The sequence below is a fragment of the Embiotoca jacksoni genome, unplaced genomic scaffold (assembly GCF_022577435.1).
Source record: "Embiotoca jacksoni isolate LCO1_2020_lvr unplaced genomic scaffold, fEmbJac1.0.p SCAF_68, whole genome shotgun sequence".
Lineage (NCBI taxonomy): Eukaryota > Metazoa > Chordata > Actinopteri > Embiotocidae > Embiotoca > Embiotoca jacksoni.
Window position 1 is genome coordinate 15,001 of NW_027185423.1, and position 20,896 is coordinate 35,896.

A 20,896-nucleotide genomic window follows, 5' to 3' on the forward strand; every position below is an offset into this window, starting at 1 on the left:
GCGTGCAGGAGAAGTGGTCGACGTTCAGAGGATCAACTTCCTGTTCCAAGTCCAGACTGTCTCTATTTACACTCCTGCAAAGAAACAACAACAACAACGTCAATAAACAACAACAAGGTCAATAAACAACAACGGGATCAACAAATAAACAACAATGATGTTGGTGTCTATGTGTCTATGTGTGTGTGTACCTCCAGTGGATCAGAGTGTGGATCAGGTGTGTGTATCCCTGAGCAGCAGCCAGGTGCAGCAGTGTCATCCCGCGGTGACGGATAGAGTGAAGAAGCCTCTCTCCTCCTCCTCCTCCTCCTCCTCCTCCTCCTCCTCCCCACCGTGCTCCCCTCCTCATCCGCTCACACACTCCCACAATCCTCCTCTCAAACCACTGTGCGGACTAAAACACACACACACACACAAACACACAAACATACACACACACACACACACACACACACACAAACATACATACATAGACACACACACAAACATACACACACACACACACACACACACAAACATACATACATAGACACACACACATACATACACACAAACACACACAAACACACACAAACATACATACGTAGACACACACACAAACACACACACACACACACATACATACATAGACACACACACACACACACACACACATACATACATAGACACACACACACACACACACAAACATAAACACACACACACACAAACATACACACAAACATACACACACACACACACACACACACACACACAAACATACACACACACACATTAGTAAACAGATCTAACTGAATCACAGGTAACAGAAACATTCAAGTGACAGTTTAATTCCTGGTCTACACCTTAGTTTAGACCACTAGTTTAGACTACTAGTTTAGACCAGTAGTTTAAATTACTAGTTTGGACCAGTAGTTTAAATTACTAGTTTAGAACAGTAGTTCAGATTACTAGTTTAGATCACTATCTTAGATAACTAGTTTAGATCACTATCTTAGATTACTAGTTTAGACCAGTAATTTAAACCACTAGTTTAGATTACTAGTTTAGACCACTAGTTTAGATCAATATCTCATAACTAGTTTAGATCACCATCTTAGATAACTAGTTTAGACCACTAGTTTAGATAACTAGTTTAGATCACTATCTTAGATAACTAGTTTAGACCACTAGTTTAGATCACTATCTTAGATCACTATCTTAGATAACTAGTTTAGATCACTAATTTAGATCACTATCTTAGATCACTAGTTTAGATAACTAGTTTAGATCACTATCTTAGATAACTAGTTTAGATCACTAATTTAGATCACTATCTTAGATCACTAGTTTAGATAACTAGTTTAGATCACTAATTTAGATCACTATCTTATATAACTAGTTTAGACCACTAGTTTAGATCACTATCTTAGATCACTATCTTAGATCACTAGTTTAGACCACTAGTTTAGATCACTATCTTAGATCACTATCTTAGATCACTAGTTTAGACCACTAGTTTAGATCACTATCTTAGATGACTTGTTTAGATAACTAGTTCAGATTACTAGTTTAGATCACCACAGGTTACTCTGCATCTCTTTAATGTGAAGTGTTTGTTGTTGTTCTGTGACATATCCCTGGTTATTGGCTGACAGATTGTCCTTCTGTCCTGTAGATACTCCAGCAGCCTCACCTGTTCGTGGTCCTCGCGTAGAGGAGGGGGAGGGGGCGTGGCCAGCTGGCTGCTGTGCTGTTGATGATAATGATGATGTTGTTGTTGGTGCTGCTGGCTGTCACGAGCCGCCATCTCCGCCATCCTGCGCTCCATCTGCTCCAACCGCTCCAGGATGGACATCCGGAACTGATTATCTGCAGGCAGAAAACACTCAGAGTGAGACATCACTAACAGAAAACACTCAGTGAGACATCACTGACAGAAAACACTCAGAGTGAGACATCACTAACAGAAAACACTCAGTGAGACATCACTAACAGAAAACACTCAGTGAGACATCACTGACAGAAAACACTCAGAGTGAGACATCACTAACAGAAAACACTCAGTGAGACATCACTGACAGAAAACACTCAGAGTGAGACATCACTAACAGAAAACACTGAGTGAGACATCACCAACAGAAAACACTCAGAGTGAGACATCACTAACAGAAAACACTCAGTGAGACATCACTAACAGAAAACACTGAGTGAGACATCACTAACAGAAAACACTCAGTGAGACATCACTAACAGAAAACACTCAGAGTGAGACATCACTAACAGAAAACACTCAGTGAGACATCACTAGCAGAAAACACTCAGAGTGAGACATCACTAGCAGAAAACACTCAGTGAGACATCACTGACAGAAAACACTCAGTGAGACATCACTAACAGAAAACACTCAGAGTGAGACATCACTAACAGAAAACACTCAGAGTGAGACATCACTAACAGAAAACACTGAGTGAGACATCACTAACAGAAAACACTGAGTGAGACATCACTAACAGAAAACACTCAGAGTGAGACATCACTAACAGAAAACACTCAGTGTGAGACATCACTAACAGAAAACACTGAGTGAGACATCACTAACAGAAAACACTCAGAGTGAGACATCACCAACAGAAAACACTCAGAGTGAGACATCACCAACAGAAAACACTCAGTGAGACATCACTAACAGAAAACACTCAGTGAGACATCACTAACAGAAAACACTGAGTGAGACATCACCAACAGAAAACACTCAGAGTGAGACATCACCAACAGAAAACACTCAGAGTGAGACATCACTAACAGAAAACACTGAGTGAGACATCACTAACAGAAAACACTCAGTGAGACATCACTAACAGAAAACACTGAGTGAGACATCACTAACAGAAAACACTGAGTGAGACATCACTAACAGAAAACACTCAGTGAGACATCACCAACAGAAAACACTCAGTGAGACATCACTAACAGAAAACACTGAGTGAGACATCACTAACAGAAAACACTCAGAGTGAGACAACACCAACAGAAAACACTCAGAGTGAGACATCACTAACAGAAAACACTGAGTGAGACATCACTAACAGAAAACACTCAGTGAGACATCACTAACAGAAAACACTCAGTGAGACATCACTAACAGAAAACACTGAGTGAGACATCACCAACAGAAAACACTCAGTGAGACATCACTAACAGAAAACACTGAGTGAGACATCACTAACAGAAAACACTCAGAGTGAGACATCACTAACAGAAAACACTGAGTGAGACATCACTAACAGAAAACACTCAGTGAGACATCACTAACAGAAAACACTCAGAGTGACACATCGCTAACAGAAAACACTGAGTGAGACATCACTAACAGAAAACACTCAGTGAGACATCACTAACAGAAAACACTCAGAGTGAGACATCGCTAACAGAAAACACTCAGTGACACATCGCTAACAGAAAACACTCAGAGTGAGACATCACTAACAGAAAACACTGAGTGAGACATCACTAACAGAAAACACTCAGAGTGAGACATCACTAACAGAAAACACTCAGTGAGACATCACTAACAGAAAACACTCAGAGTGAGACATCACTAACAGAAAACACTGAGTGACACATCGCTAACAGAAAACACTCAGAGTGAGACATCACTAACAGAAAACACTGAGTGAGACATCACTAACAGAAAACACTCAGAGTGAGACATCACTAACAGAAAACACTCAGTGAGACATCACTAACAGAAAACACTCAGAGTGAGACATCACTAACAGAAAACACTCAGTGACACATCGCTAACAGAAAACACTCAGAGTGAGACATCACTAACAGAAAACACTCAGAGTGAGACATCACGAACAGAAAACACTCAGAGTGAGACATCAACAGTTTTGTATTGATTGGTGTGTAATCGATAGGTGCTCACAGTGCAGAGTATCAGGAAGTGTGACTGACCGTCCAATGAGAGCCAGTCCAGTTGAGAACTGGGCAGAGAGCTGGCGTTCCTCGCTCTGTACTCAAAGAGAACCGATGAAGACACCGAGCCTCTGGACTCCAGAACCTGCAGACACACCAGACCGGCCTCGTGGGCTGGAAGACGGAGACATGGTTACTGGAGACGTGATGAAGTCAGTCTGAGCTGCTGGACAGGAACATGGACCTCACATTCAGTCTGTTACTGGCTGGACACAGGAAGTTTGCACACACAGACAGGAAGTTCACACAGACAGACAGGAAGTTCACACAGACAGGAAGTTCACGCAGACAGACAGGAAGTTCACACAGACAGGAAGTTCACACAGACAGACAGGAAGTTCACACACACAGACAGGAAGTTCACACACAGACAGGAAGTTCACACAGACAGACAGGAAGTTCACACAGACAGGAAGTTCACACAGACAGACAGGAAGTTCACACACAGACAGGAAGTTCACACAGACTGACAGGAAGTTCACACACAGACAGGAAGTTCACACAGACAGACAGGAAGTTCACACACAGACAGGAAGTTCACACACACAGACAGGAAGTTCACACAGACAGACAGGAAGTTTACACACAGACAGGAAGTTCACACACAGACAGGAAGTTCACACAGACAGACAGGAAGTTCACACAGACAGACAGGAAGTTCACACACACAGACAGGAAGTTTACACACAGACAGGAAGTTCACACACAGACAGGAAGTTCACACAGACAGACAGGAAGTTCACACACACAGACAGACAGGAAGTTCACACAGACAGACAGGAAGTTCACACAGACAGACAGGAAGTTCACACAGACAGACAGGAAGTTCACACACAGACAGGAAGTTCACACAGACAGGAAGTTCACACAGACAGACAGGAAGTTCACACAGACTGACAGGAAGTTCACACAGACAGGAAGTTCAGACAGACAGACAGGAAGTTCAGACAGGAAGTTCACACAGACAGACAGGAAGTTTACACACACAGACAGGAAGTTCACACAGACAGGAATTTCACACACAGACAGGAAGTTCACACAGACAGACAGGAAGTTCAGACAGGAAGTTCACACAGACAGACAGGAAGTTTACACACACAGACAGGAAGTTCACACAGACAGACAGGAAGTTCACAGACAGACAGGAAGTTTACACACACAGACAGGAAGTTTACACACACAGACAGGAAGTTCACACAGACAGGAAGTTCACACAGACAGACAGGAAGTTTACACAGACAGACAGGAAGTTCACACAGACAGACAAGAAGTTCAGACAGGAAGTTCACACAGACAGACAGGAAGTTCAGACAGGAAGTTCACACAGACAGACAGGAAGTTTACACACACAGACAGGAAGTTCACACACAGACAGGAAGTTCACACACACAGACAGGAAGTTCACACAGACAGACAGGAAGTTCACACAGACAGACAGGAAGTTCACACAGACAGGAAGTTCACACACAGACAGGAAGTTCACACAGACTGACAGGAAGTTCACACACAGACAGGAAGTTCACACAGACTGACAGGAAGATCACACACAGACAGGAAGTTCACACAGACTGACAGGAAGTTCATACACAGACAGGAAGTTCACACACACACAGACAGGAAGTTCACACACAGACAGGAAGTTCACACACACAGGAAGTTTACACAGACAGGAAGTTCAGAAAGACAGACAGGAAGTTCACACACAGACAGGAAGTTCACACACACAGGAAGTTCACACAGACAGGAAGTTCACACACACAGGAAGTTTACACAGACAGGAAGTTCAGAAAGACAGACAGGAAGTTCACACACAGACAGGAAGTTCACACACACAGGAAGTTCACACAGACAGGAAGTTCAGAAAGACAGACAGGAAGTTCACACACAGACAGGAAGTTCACACACAGAGACAGGAAGTTCACACAGACAGGAAGTTCACACACACAGACAGGAAGTTCACACACACAGACAGGAAGTTCACACAGACAGACAGGAAGTTCACACACACAGACAGGAAGTTCACACAGACAGACAGGAAGTTCACACACAGACAGGAAGTTCACACAGACAGGAAGTTCACACAGACTGACAGGAAGTTCACACACACAGACAGGAAGTTCACACACAGACAGGAAGTTCACACAGACAGGAAGTTCAGACAGGAAGTTCACACAGACAGACAGGAAGTTCACACACAGACAGGAAGTTCACACAGACTGACAGGAAGTTCACACACAGACAGGAAGTTCACACAGACTGACAGGAAGTTCACACACAGACAGGAAGTTCACAGAGACTGACAGGAAGTTCATACACAGACAGGAAGTTCACACACACACAGACAGGAAGTTCACACACAGACAGGAAGTTCACACACAGACAGGAAGTTCACACACACAGGAAGTTCACACAGACAGGAAGTTCACACACACAGGAAGTTTACACAGACAGACAGGAAGTTCACACAGACAGGAAGTTCAGAAAGACAGACAGGAAGTTCACACACAGACAGGAAGTTCACACACAGAGACAGGAAGTTCACACAGACAGGAAGTTCACACACACAGACAGGAAGTTCACAGACAGACAGGAAGTTCACACAGACAGACAGGAAGTTCACACACACAGACAGGAAGTTCACACACACAGACAGGAAGTTCACACACAGACAGGAAGTTCACACAGACAGGAAGTTCAAACACACAGACAGGAAGTTCACGCACACAGACAGGAAGTTCACACACAGACAGGAAGTTCACACACAGACAGGAAGTTCACACAGACAGACAGGAAGTTCACACACACAGACAGGAAGTTCACACACACAGACAGGAAGTTCACACAGACAGACAGGAAGTTCACACACACAGACAAGAAGTTCACACAGACAGACAGGAAGTTCAGACAGGAAGTTCACACAGACAGACAGGAAGTTCACACACAGACAGGAAGTTCACACAGACAGACAGGAAGTTCACACAGACAGACAGGAAGTTCACACAGACAGACAGGAAGTTCACACAGACAGACAGGAAGTTCACACAGACAGACAGGAAGTTCACACACAGACAGGAAGTTCACACAGACAGACAGGAAGTTCACACAGGAAGTTCACACAGACAGACAGGAAGTTTACACACACAGACAGGAAGTTCACAGACAGACAGGAAGTTTACACACACAGACAGGAAGTTCACACAGACAGGAAGTTCACACAGACAGACAGGAAGTTTACACAGACAGGAAGTTCACACAGACAGACAGGAAGTTTACACAGACAGACAGGAAGTTCACACAGACAGGAAGTTCACACAGACAGACAGGAAGTTCACACACAGACAGGAAGTTCACACAGACAGACAGGAAGTTCACACACAGACAGGAAGTTCACACAGACAGGAAGTTCACACAGACAGACAGGAAGTTCACACAGACAGACAGGAAGTTCACACACACAGACAGGAAGTTCACACAGACAGACAGGAAGTTCACGCACACAGACAGGAAGTTCACACACAGACAGGAAGTTCACACACAGACAGGAAGTTCACACAGACAGACAGGAAGTTCACACACAGACAGGAAGTTCACACACACAGACAGGAAGTTCACACAGACAGACAGGAAGTTCACACACAGACAAAAAGTTCACACAGACAGACAGGAAGTTCACAGACAGACAGGAAGTTCACACAGACAGACAGGAAGTTCACACACAGACAGGAAGTTCACACAGACAGGAAGTTCACACACAGACAGGAAGTTCACACAGACTGACAGGAAGTTCACACACACAGACAGGAAGTTCACACAGACAGACAGGAAGTTCACAGACAGACAGGAAGTTTACACACAGACAGGAAGTTCACACAGACAGACAGGAAGTTCAGACAGGAAGTTCACACAGACAGACAGGAAGTTTACACACACAGACAGGAAGTTCACACAGACAGACAGGAAGTTCACAGACAGACAGGAAGTTTACACACACAGACAGGAAGTTCACACACACAGACAGGAAGTTCACACAGACAGGAAGTTCACACAGACAGACAGGAAGTTTACACAGACAGACAGGAAGTTCACACAGACAGGAAGTTCACACAGACAGACAGGAAGTTCACACACAGACAGGAAGTTCACACAGACAGACAGGAAGTTCACACAGACAGACAGGAAGTTCACACACAGACAGGAAGTTCACACAGACTGACAGGAAGTTCACACACACAGACAAGAAGTTCACACACAGACAGGAAGTTCACACAGACTGACAGGAAGTTCACACACAGACAGGAAGTTCACACACAGACAGGAAGTTCACACAGACTGACAGGAAGTTCACACACAGACAGGAAGTTCACACAGACTGACAGGAAGTTCACACAGACTGACAGGAAGTTCATACACACACAGACAGGAAGTTCACACACAGACAGGAAGTTCACACACAGACAGGAAGTTCACACACACACAGACAGGAAGTTCACACACAGACAGGAAGTTCACACACACAGACAGGAAGTTCACACACACAGGAAGTTTACACAGACAGACAGGAAGTTCACACAGACAGGAAGTTCAGAAAGACAGACAGGAAGTTCACACAGACAGACAGGAAGTTCACACAGACAGACAGGAAGTTCACACACAGACAGGAAGTTCACACAGACAGGAAGTTCACACACAGACAGGAAGTTCACACAGACTGACAGGAAGTTCACACACACAGACAGGAAGTTCACACAGACAGGAAGTTCAGACAGACAGACAGGAAGTTTACACACAGACAGGAAGTTCACACAGACAGACAGGAAGTTCTGACAGGAAGTTCACACAGACAGACAGGAAGTTTACACACACAGACAGGAAGTTCACACAGACAGACAGGAAGTTCACAGACAGACAGGAAGTTTACACACACAGACAGGAAGTTCACACACACAGACAGGAAGTTCACACAGACAGACAGGAAGTTTACACAGACAGACAGGAAGTTTACACAGACAGACAGGAAGTTTACACAGACAGACAGGAAGTTCACACAGACAGGAAGTTCACACAGACAGACAGGAAGTTCACACACAGACAGGAAGTTCACACAGACTGACAGGAAGTTCACACACACAGACAAGAAGTTCACACACAGACAGGAAGTTCATACACACAGACAGGAAGTTCACACAGACTGACAGGAAGTTCATACACACACAGACAGGAAGTTCACACACAGACAGGAAGTTCACACACACAGACAGGAAGTTCACACACACAGACAGGAAGTTCACACAGACTGACAGGAAGTTCACACACAGACAGGAAGTTCACACAGACTGACAGAAAGTTCACACACAGACAGGAAGTTCACACACACAGACAGGAAGTTCACACACACACAGACAGGAAGTTCACACACACAGACAGGAAGTTCACACACACACAGACAGGAAGTTCACACACAGACAGGAAGTTCACACACACAGACAGGAAGTTCACACACAGACAGGAAGTTCACACACACAGACAGGAAGTTCACACACACAGACAGGAAGTTTACACACAGACAGGAAGTTCACACACAGACAGGAAGTTCACACACACAGACAGGAAGTTTACACAGACTGACAGGAAGTTCACACACACAGACAGGAAGTTCACACACACAGACAGGAAGTTCACACACAGACAGGAAGTTCACACACACAGACAGGAAGTTCACACACACAGACAGGAAGTTCACACAGACAGACAGGAAGTTCACACACACAGACAGGAAGTTCACACACAGACAGGAAGTTCACACACACAGACAGGAAGTTTACACAGACTGACAGGAAGTTCACACACACAGACAGGAAGTTCACACACACAGACAGGAAGTTCACACACAGACAGGAAGTTCACACACACAGACAGGAAGTTCACACACACAGACAGGAAGTTTACACAGACTGACAGGAAGTTCACACACACAGACAGGAAGTTCACACACACAGACAGGAAGTTTACACAGACAGACAGGAAGTTCACACACAGACAGGAAGTTCACACACAGACAGGAAGTTTACACAGACAGACAGGAAGTTCACACACACAGACAGGAAGTTCAGACAGGAAGTTCACACAGACAGACAGGAAGTTCACACAGACAGGAAGTTCACACACACAGACAGGAAGTTCACACACACACAGGAAGTTTACACAGACAGACAGGAAGTTCACACACAGAGACAGGAAGTTCACAGACAGAGACAGGAAGTTCAGACAGGAAGTTCACACAGACAGGAAGTTTACACAGACAGGAAGTTCACACAGACAGACAGGAAGTTTACACACAGACAGGAAGTTCACACAGACAGACAGGAAGTTTACACACAGACAGGAAGTTCACACAGACAGACAGGAAGTTTACACAGACAGACAGGAAGTTCACACACACACAAACAGGAAGTTCACACACACAGACAGGAAGTTCAGACAGGAAGTTCACACACAGACAGGAAGTTCACACAGACAGACAGGAAGTTTACACACACAGACAGGAAGTTTACATACACAGACAGGAAGTTCACACACACAGACAGGAAGTTCACACACACAAACAGGAAGTTCACACAGACAGACAGGAAGTTCACAGACAGGAAGTTCACACACAGACAGGAAGTTCACACAGACAGACAGGAAGTTTACACAGACAGACAGGAAGTTCATACACAGACAGGAAGTTCACACACACAGACAGGAAGTTCACACAGACAGACAGGAAGTTCATACACAGACAGGAAGTTCACACACACAGACAGGAAGTTCACACACAGACAGACAGGAAGTTCATACACAGACAGGAAGTTCACACACAGACAGGAAGTTCACACAGACAGACAGGAAGTTCATACACAGACAGGAAGTTCACACACACAGACAGGAAGTTCACACACAGAGACAGGAAGTTCACACAGACAGACAGGAAGTTCACACAGGAAGTTCACACACACAAACAGGAAGTTCACAGACAGGAAGTTTACACAAACAGACAGGAAGTTCACACACACAGACAGGAAGTTTACACACACAGACAGGAAGTTCACACACACAGACAGGAAGTTTACATACACAGACAGGAAGTTCACACACACAAACAGGAAGTTCAAAGACAGGAAGTTCACACAAACAGACAGGAAGTTCACACACAGACAGGAAGTTCACACACACAGACAGCAAGTTCACACACACAGACAGGAAGTTCACACACACAAACAGGAAGTTCACAGACAGGAAGTTCACACACGCAGACAGGAAGTTCACACACACAGACAGGAAGTTCACAGACAGGAAGTTTACACAGACAGACAGGAAGTTCACACACAGACAGGAAGTTCACACAGACAGACAGGAAGTTCACACAGACAGACAGGAAGTTCACACACAGACAGGAAGTTCACACACACAGACAGGAAGTTTACACAGACAGACAGGAAGTTCACACAGACAGACAGGAAGTTCACACACACAGACAGGAAGTTCAGACAGGAAGTTCACACAGACAGACAGGAAGTTCACACACAGACAGGAAGTTCAGACAGACAGACAGGAAGTTCAGACAGACAGACAGGAAGTTCACACACACAGACAGGAAGTTCACACAGACAGGAAGTTCACACAGACAGACAGGAAGTTCACACAGACAGACAGGAAGTTCACACAAACAGACAGGAAGTTCACACACAGACAGGAAGTTCACACACAGACAGGAAGTTCACACACACAGACAGGAAGTTCAGACAGGAAGTTCACACACACAGACAGGAAGTTCACACACACAGACAGGAAGTTCACAGACAGGAAGTTCACACACGCAGACAGGAAGTTTACACAGACAGACAGGAAGTTCACATAGACAGGAAGTTCACACACACACAGACAGGAAGTTCACAGACAGGAAGTTCACACACAGACAGGAAGTTCACAGACAGACAGGAAGTTCACACAGACAAGAAGTTCACACAGACAGACAGGAAGTTCACACAGACAGACAGGAAGTTCACACACACACAGACAGGAAGTTCACAGACAGACAGGAAGTTCACACAGACAGACAGGAAGTTTACACACAGACAGGAAGTTCACAGACAGACAGGAAGTTCACACAGACAGACAGGAAGTTTACACACAGACAGGAAGTTCACAGACAGGAAGTTCACACACAGACAGGAAGTTCACACACAGACAGGAAGTTCACACACAGACAGGAAGTTCACACAAACAGACAGGAAGTTCACACACAGACAGGAAGTTCACACACACAGACAGGAAGTTCACACAGACAGACAGGAAGTTCACACATAGACAGGAAGTTCACACAGACAGACAGGAAGTTCACACAGACAGGAAGTTCACACAGACAGACAGGAAGTTTACACACAGACAGGAAGTTCACACACACAGACAGGAAGTTCACAGACAGGAAGTTCACACAGACAGGAAGTTCACAGACAGACAGGAAGTTCACACAGACAGACAGGAAGTTTACACACAGACAGGAAGTTCACACATAGACAGGAAGTTCACACACACAGACAGGAAGTTCACACACAGACAGGAAGTTCACACAAACAGACAGGAAGTTAACACAGACAGACAGGAAGTTCACACATAGACAGGAAGTTCACACACAGACAGGAAGTTCACACAGACAGGAAGTTCACACATAGACAGGAAGTTCACACACAGACAGGAAGTTCACACAGACAGACAGGAAGTTTACACACAGACAGGAAGTTCACAGACAGGAAGTTCACACACAGACAGGAAGTTCACACAAACAGACAGGAAGTTAACACAGGAAGTTCACACACAGACAGGAAGTTCACACAGACAGACAGGAAGTTCACACATAGACAGGAAGTTCACACAGACAGACAGGAAGTTCACACACAGACAGGAAGTTCACACAGACAGACAGGAAGTTTACAACAGACAGGAAGTTCACACACACAGACAGGAAGTTCACACAAACAGACAGGAAGTTCACACACACAGACAGGAAGTTCACACACACAGACAGGAAGTTCACACACAGACAGGAAGTTCACACACACACAGACAGGAAGTTCACACACACAGGAAGTTCACACACAGACAGGAAGTTCACACACACAGACAGGAAGTTCACAGACAGACAGGAAGTTCACACAGACAGACAGGAAGTTCACACACACAGACAGGAAGTTCACACAGACAGGAAGTTCAAACACACAGACAGGAAGTTCACGCACAGACAGGAAGTTCACACACAGACAGGAAGTTCACACACAGACAGGAAGTTCACACAGACAGACAGGAAGTTCACACACACAGACAGGAAGTTCACACACAGACAGGAAGTTCACACACAGACAGGAAGTTCACACAGACAGACAGGAAGTTCACACACACAGACAGGAAGTTCACACAGACAGACAGGAAGTTCACACACACAGACAAGAACTTCACACAGACAGACAGGAAGTTCAGACAGGAAGTTCACACAGACAGACAGGAAGTTCACACACAGACAGGAAGTTCACACAGACAGACAGGAAGTTCACACAGACAGACAGGAAGTTCACACAGACAGACAGGAAGTTCACACACAGACAGGAAGTTCACACAGACAGGAAGTTCACACACAGACAGGAAGTTCACACAGACTGACAGGAAGTTCACACACACAGACAGGAAGTTCACACAGACAGGAAGTTCAGACAGACAGACAGGAAGTTTACACACAGACAGGAAGTTCACACAGACAGACAGGAAGTTCAGACAGGAAGTTCACACAGACAGACAGGAAGTTTACACACACAGACAGGAAGTTCACACAGACAGACAGGAAGTTCACAGACAGACAGGAAGTTTACACACACAGACAGGAAGTTCACACACACAGACAGGAAGTTCACACAGACAGGAAGTTCAGACAGACAGACAGGAAGTTTACACACAGACAGGAAGTTCACACAGACAGACAGGAAGTTCAGACAGGAAGTTCACACAGACAGACAGGAAGTTTACACACACAGACAGGAAGTTTACACAGACAGACAGGAAGTTCACACACAGACAGGAAGTTTACACAGACAGACAGGAAGTTTACACAGACAGACAGGAAGTTCACACAGACAGGAAGTTCACACAGACAGACAGGAAGTTCACACACAGACAGGAAGTTCACACAGACAGACAGGAAGTTCACACACAGACAGGAAGTTCACACAGACAGGAAGTTCACACACAGACAGGAAGTTCACACAGACAGACAGGAAGTTCACACACACAGACAGGAAGTTCACACAGACAGGAAGTTCACACACAGACAGGAAGTTCACACAGACAGACAGGAAGTTCACACACAGACAGGAAGTTCACACAGACAGACAGGAAGTTCACACACAGACAGGAAGTTCACACAGACAGACAGGAAGTTCACACACAGACAGGAAGTTCACACAGACAGACAGGAAGTTCACACAGACTGACAGGAAGTTCACACACACAGACAAGAAGTTCACACACAGACAGGAAGTTCATACACACAGACAGGAAGTTCACACAGACTGACAGGAAGTTCATACACACAGACAGGAAGTTCACACAGACTGACAGGAAGTTCATACACACACAGACAGGAAGTTCACACACAGACAGGAAGTTCACACACACAGACAGGAAGTTCACACACACACAGACAGGAAGTTCACAGACAGGAAGTTCACACACAGACAGGAAGTTCACAGACAGACAGGAAGTTCACACAGACAAGAAGTTCACACAGACAGACAGGAAGTTCACACATAGACAGGAAGTTCACACACAGACAGGAAGTTCACACACAGACAGGAAGTTCACACACACACAGACAGGAAGTTCACAGACAGACAGGAAGTTCACAGACAGACAGGAAGTTCACACAGACAGACAGGAAGTTTACACACAGACAGGAAGTTCACAGACAGACAGGAAGTTCACACAGACAGACAGGAAGTTTACACACAGACAGGAAGTTCACACACAGACAGGAAGTTCACAGACAGGAAGTTCACACACAGACAGGAAGTTCACACACAGACAGGAAGTTCACACAAACAGACAGGAAGTTCACACACACAGACAGGAAGTTCACACACACAGACAGGAAGTTCACACAGACAGACAGGAAGTTCACACATAGACAGGAAGTTCACACAGACAGACAGGAAGTTCACACACAGACAGGAAGTTCACACACAGACAGGAAGTTCACACACACAGACAGGAAGTTCACAGACAGGAAGTTTACACAGACAGGAAGTTCACAGACAGACAGGAAGTTTACACAGACAGACAGGAAGTTTACACACAGACAGGAAGTTCACAGACAGACAGGAAGTTCACACAGACAGACAGGAAGTTCACAGACAGGAAGTTCACACAGACAGGAAGTTCACAGACAGACAGGAAGTTCACACAGACAGGAAGTTCACACAGACAGACAGGAAGTTTACACACAGACAGGAAGTTCACACACACAGACAGGAAGTTCACAGACAGGAAGTTCACACAGACAGGAAGTTCACAGACAGACAGGAAGTTCACACAGACAGACAGGAAGTTTACACACAGACAGGAAGTTCACAGACAGGAAGTTCACACAGACAGGAAGTTCACACACAGACAGGAAGTTCACACAAACAGACAGGAAGTTAACACAGACAGACAGGAAGTTCACACATAGACAGGAAGTTCACACACAGACAGGAAGTTCACACAGACAGGAAGTTCACACATAGACAGGAAGTTCACACACAGACAGGAAGTTCACACAGACAGACAGAAAGTTTACACACAGACAGGAAGTTCACAGACAGGAAGTTCACACACAGACAGGAAGTTCACACACAGACAGGAAGTTCACACAAACAGACAGGAAGTTCACACATAGACAGGAAGTTCACACAGACAGACAGGAAGTTCACACACAGACAGGAAGTTCACACACACAGACAGGAAGTTCACACAAACAGACAGGAAGTTCACACACAGACAGGAAGTTCACACACACAGACAGGAAGTTCACACACACAGACAGGAAGTTCACACAGACAGACAGGAAGTTCACACATAGACAGGAAGTTCACACAGACAGACAGGAAGTTCATACACAGACAGGAAGTTCACACACACACAGACAGGAAGTTCACACACAGACAGGAAGTTCACACACAGACAGGAAGTTCACACACACAGGAAGTTCACACACAGACAGGAAGTTCACTCACACAGGAAGTTTACACAGACAGACAGGAAGTTCACACAGACAGGAAGTTCAGAAAGACAGAAAGGAAGTTCACACAGACAGACAGGAAGTTCACACACACAGACAGGAAGTTCACACACAGACAGGAAGTTCACACAGACAGGAAGTTCAAACACACAGACAGGAAGTTCACGCACAGACAGGAAGTTCACACACAGACAGGAAGTTCACACACAGACAGGAAGTTCACACAGACAGACAGGAAGTTCACACACACAGACAGGAAGTTCACACACAGACAGGAAGTTCACACACAGACAGGAAGTTCACACAGACAGACAGGAAGTTCACACACACAGACAGGAAGTTCACACAGACAGACAGGAAGTTCACACAGACAGACAGGAAGTTCACACACAGACAGGAAGTTCACACACAGACAGGAAGTTCACACAGACAGACAAGAAGTTCACACAGACAGACAGGAAGTTCACACACAGACAGGAAGTTCACACAGACAGACAGGAAGTTCACACAGACAGACAGGAAGTTCACACACAGACAGGAAGTTCACACAGACAGGAAGTTCACACACAGACAGGAAGTTCACACAGACTGACAGGAAGTTCACACACACAGACAGGAAGTTCACACACAGACAGGAAGTTCACACAGACAGGAAGTTCAGACAGACAGACAGGAAGTTTACACACAGACAGGAAGTTCACACAGACAGACAAGAAGTTCAGACAGGAAGTTCACACAGACAGACAGGAAGTTTACACACAGACAGGAAGTTCACACAGACAGGAAGTTCACACAGACAGACAGGAAGTTCAGACAGGAAGTTCACACAGACAGACAGGAAGTTCACACACAGACAGGAAGTTCACACAGACAGGAAGTTCACACAGACAGACAGGAAGTTCACAGACAGACAGGAAGTTTACACACACAGACAGGAAGTTCACACACACAGACAGGAAGTTCACACAGACAGGAAGTTCACACAGACAGACAGGAAGTTTACACAGACAGACAGGAAGTTTACACAGACAGACAGGAAGTTTACACAGACAGACAGGAAGTTCACACAGACAGGAAGTTCACACACAGACAGGAAGTTCACACACAGACAGGAAGTTCACACAGATAGACAGGAAGTTCACACAGACAGACAGGAAGTTCACACACAGACAGGAAGTTCACACAGACAGGAAGTTCACACACAGACAGGAAGTTCACACAGACAGACAGGAAGTTCACACACACAGACAGGAAGTTCACACAGACTGACAGGAAGTTCACACACAGACAGGAAGTTCACACAGACAGACAGGAAGTTCACACACAGACAGGAAGTTCACACAGACAGACAGGAAGTTCACACACAGACAGGAAGTTCACACAGACAGACAGGAAGTTCACACACAGACAGGAAGTTCACACAGACAGACAGGAAGTTCACACAGACTGACAGGAAGTTCACACACACAGACAAGAAGTTCACACACAGACAGGAAGTTCACACAGACAGACAGGAAGTTCACACAGACTGACAGGAAGTTCATACACACAGACAGGAAGTTCACACAGACTGACAGGAAGTTCATACACACAGACAGGAAGTTCACACAGACTGACAGGAAGTTCATACACACACAGACAGGAAGTTCACACACAGACAGGAAGTTCACACACACAGACAGGAAGTTCACACACACAGACAGGAAGTTCACAAAGACTGACAGGAAGTTCACACACAGACAGGAAGTTCACACAGACTGACAGAAAGTTCACACACAGACAGGAAGTTCACACACACAGACAGGAAGTTCACACACACACAGACAGGAAGTTCACACACACAGACAGGAAGTTCACACACACACAGACAGGAAGTTCACACACACACAGACAGGAAGTTCACACACACAGACAGGAAGTTCACACACAGACAGGAAGTTCACACACACAGACAGGAAGTTCACACACACAGGAAGTTTACACAGACAGACAGGAAGTTCACACAGACAGGAAGTTCACAGACAGGAAGTTCACACACAGACAGGAAGTTCACACACAGACAGGAAGTTCACACAAACAGACAGGAAGTTCACACACAGACAGGAAGTTCACACACACAGACAGGAAGTTCACACACACAGACAGGAAGTTCACACAGACAGACAGGAAGTTCACACATAGACAGGAAGTTCACACAGACAGACAGGAAGTTCACACACAGACAGGAAGTTCACACACACAGACAGGAAGTTCACAGACAGGAAGTTCACACAGACAGGAAGTTCACAGACAGACAGGAAGTTTACACAGACAGACAGGAAGTTTACACACAGACAGGAAGTTCACAGACAGACAGGAAGTTCACACAGACAGACAGGAAGTTCACAGACAGGAAGTTCACACAGACAGGAAGTTCACAGACAGACAGGAAGTTCACACAGACAGGAAGTTCACAGACAGACAGGAAGTTCACACAGACAGACAGGAAGTTTACACACAGACAGGAAGTTCACACACACAGACAGGAAGTTCACAGACAGGAAGTTCACACAGACAGGAAGTTCACAGACAGACAGGAAGTTCACACAGACAGACAGGAAGTTTACACACAGACAGGAAGTTCAGACAGGAAGTTCACACACAGACAGGAAGTTCACACACAGACAGGAAGTTCACACAAACAGACAGGAAGTTAACACAGACAGACAGGAAGTTCACACATAGACAGGAAGTTCACACAGACAGGAAGTTCACACATAGACAGGAAGTTCACACACAGACAGGAAGTTCACACAGACAGACAGGAAGTTTACACACAGACAGGAAGTTAACACAGACAGACAGGAAGTTCACACACAGACAGGAAGTTCACACAGACAGGAAGTTCACACATAGACAGGAAGTTCACACACAGACAGGAAGTTCACACAGACAGACAGGAAGTTTACACACAGACAGGAAGTTCACAGACAGGAAGTTCACACACAGACAGGAAGTTCACACACAGACAGGAAGTTCACACAAACAGACAGGAAGTTAACACAGGAAGTTCACACACAGACAGGAAGTTCACACAGACAGACAGGAAGTTCACACACAGACAGGAAGTTCACACAGACAGACAGGAAGTTTACAACAGACAGGGAGTTCACACACACAGACAGGAAGTTCACACACACAGACAGGAAGTTCACACAAACAGACAGGAAGTTCACACACAGACAGGAAGTTCACACACACAGACAGGAAGTTCACACACACAGACAGGAAGTTCACACAGACAGACAGGAAGTTCACACATAGACAGGAAGTTCACACAGACAGACAGGAAGTTCATACACAGACAGGAAGTTCACACACACACAGACAGGAAGTTCACACACAGACAGGAAGTTCACACACAGACAGGAAGTTCACACACACAGGAAGTTCACACACAGACAGGAAGTTCACACACACAGGAAGTTTACACAGACAGACAGGAAGTTCACACAGACAGGAAGTTCAGAAAGACAGACAGGAAGTTCACACAGACAGACAGGAAGTTCACACACACAGACAGGAAGTTCACACACAGACAGGAAGTTCACACAGACAGGAAGTTCAAACACACAGACAGGAAGTTCACGCACAGACAGGAAGTTCACACACAGACAGGAAGTTCACACACAGACAGGAAGTTCACACAGACAGACAGGAAGTTCACACACACAGACAGGAAGTTCACACACAGACAGGAAGTTCACACACAGACAGGAAGTTCACACAGACAGACAGGAAGTTCACACACACAGACAGGAAGTTCACACAGACAGACAGGAAGTTCACACACAGACAAGAAGTTCACACAGACAGACAGGAAGTTCAGACAGGAAGTTCACACAGACAGACAGGAAGTTCACACACAGACAGGAAGTTCACACAGACAGACAGGAAGTTCACACAGACAGACAGGAAGTTCAGACAGACAGACAGGAAGTTCACACACAGACAGGAAGTTCACACAGACAGGAAGTTCACACACAGACAGGAAGTTCACACAGACTGACAGGAAGTTCACACACACAGACAGGAAGTTCACACAGACAGGAAGTTCAGACAGACAGACAGGAAGTTTACACACAGACAGGAAGTTCACACAGACAGACAGGAAGTTCAGACAGGAAGTTCACACAGACAGACAGGAAGTTTACACACACAGACAGGAAGTTCACACAGACAGACAGGAAGTTCACAGACAGACAGGAAGTTTACACACACAGACAGGAAGTTCACACACACAGACAGGAAGTTCACACAGACAGGAAGTTCACACAGACAGACAGGAAGTTTACACAGACAGACAGGAAGTTTATACAGACAGACAGGAAGTTTACACACAGACAGGAAGTTCACAGACAGGAAGTTCACACACAGACAGGAAGTTCACACACAGACAAGAAGTTCACACAAACAGACAGGAAGTTAACACAGACAGACAGGAAGTTCACACACAGACAGGAAGTTCACACAGACAGGAAGTTCACACATAGACAGGAAGTTCACACACAGACAGGAAGTTCACACAGACAGACAGGAAGTTTACACACAGACAGGAAGTTCACAGACAGGAAGTTCACACACAGACAGGAA

The 20,896-nt window shown here is 45.4% G+C and overlaps 1 protein-coding gene across 5 annotated transcripts in view; it reads right to left on the bottom strand.

The window, feature by feature from the left end:
- The window catches only part of LOC138214193 (calmodulin-binding transcription activator 2-like), a 58,991-nt gene that overhangs the window by 8,774 nt on the left and 29,321 nt on the right, over positions 1–20,896 (bottom strand). For all 5 annotated transcript variants that reach the window (XM_069175587.1, XM_069175588.1, XM_069175586.1 and 2 more), the window contains 4 exons: positions 3,943–4,077; positions 1,676–1,851; positions 192–394; positions 1–74 (listed from right to left, as the gene is read on the bottom strand). The exon at positions 1–74 is cut by the window's left edge and continues 5 nt beyond it. In XM_069175587.1, coding sequence (XP_069031688.1) covers positions 1–74; positions 192–394; positions 1,676–1,851; positions 3,943–4,077 — 588 coding nt within the window. The remainder of the gene's footprint in view (positions 75–191; positions 395–1,675; positions 1,852–3,942; positions 4,078–20,896) is intronic.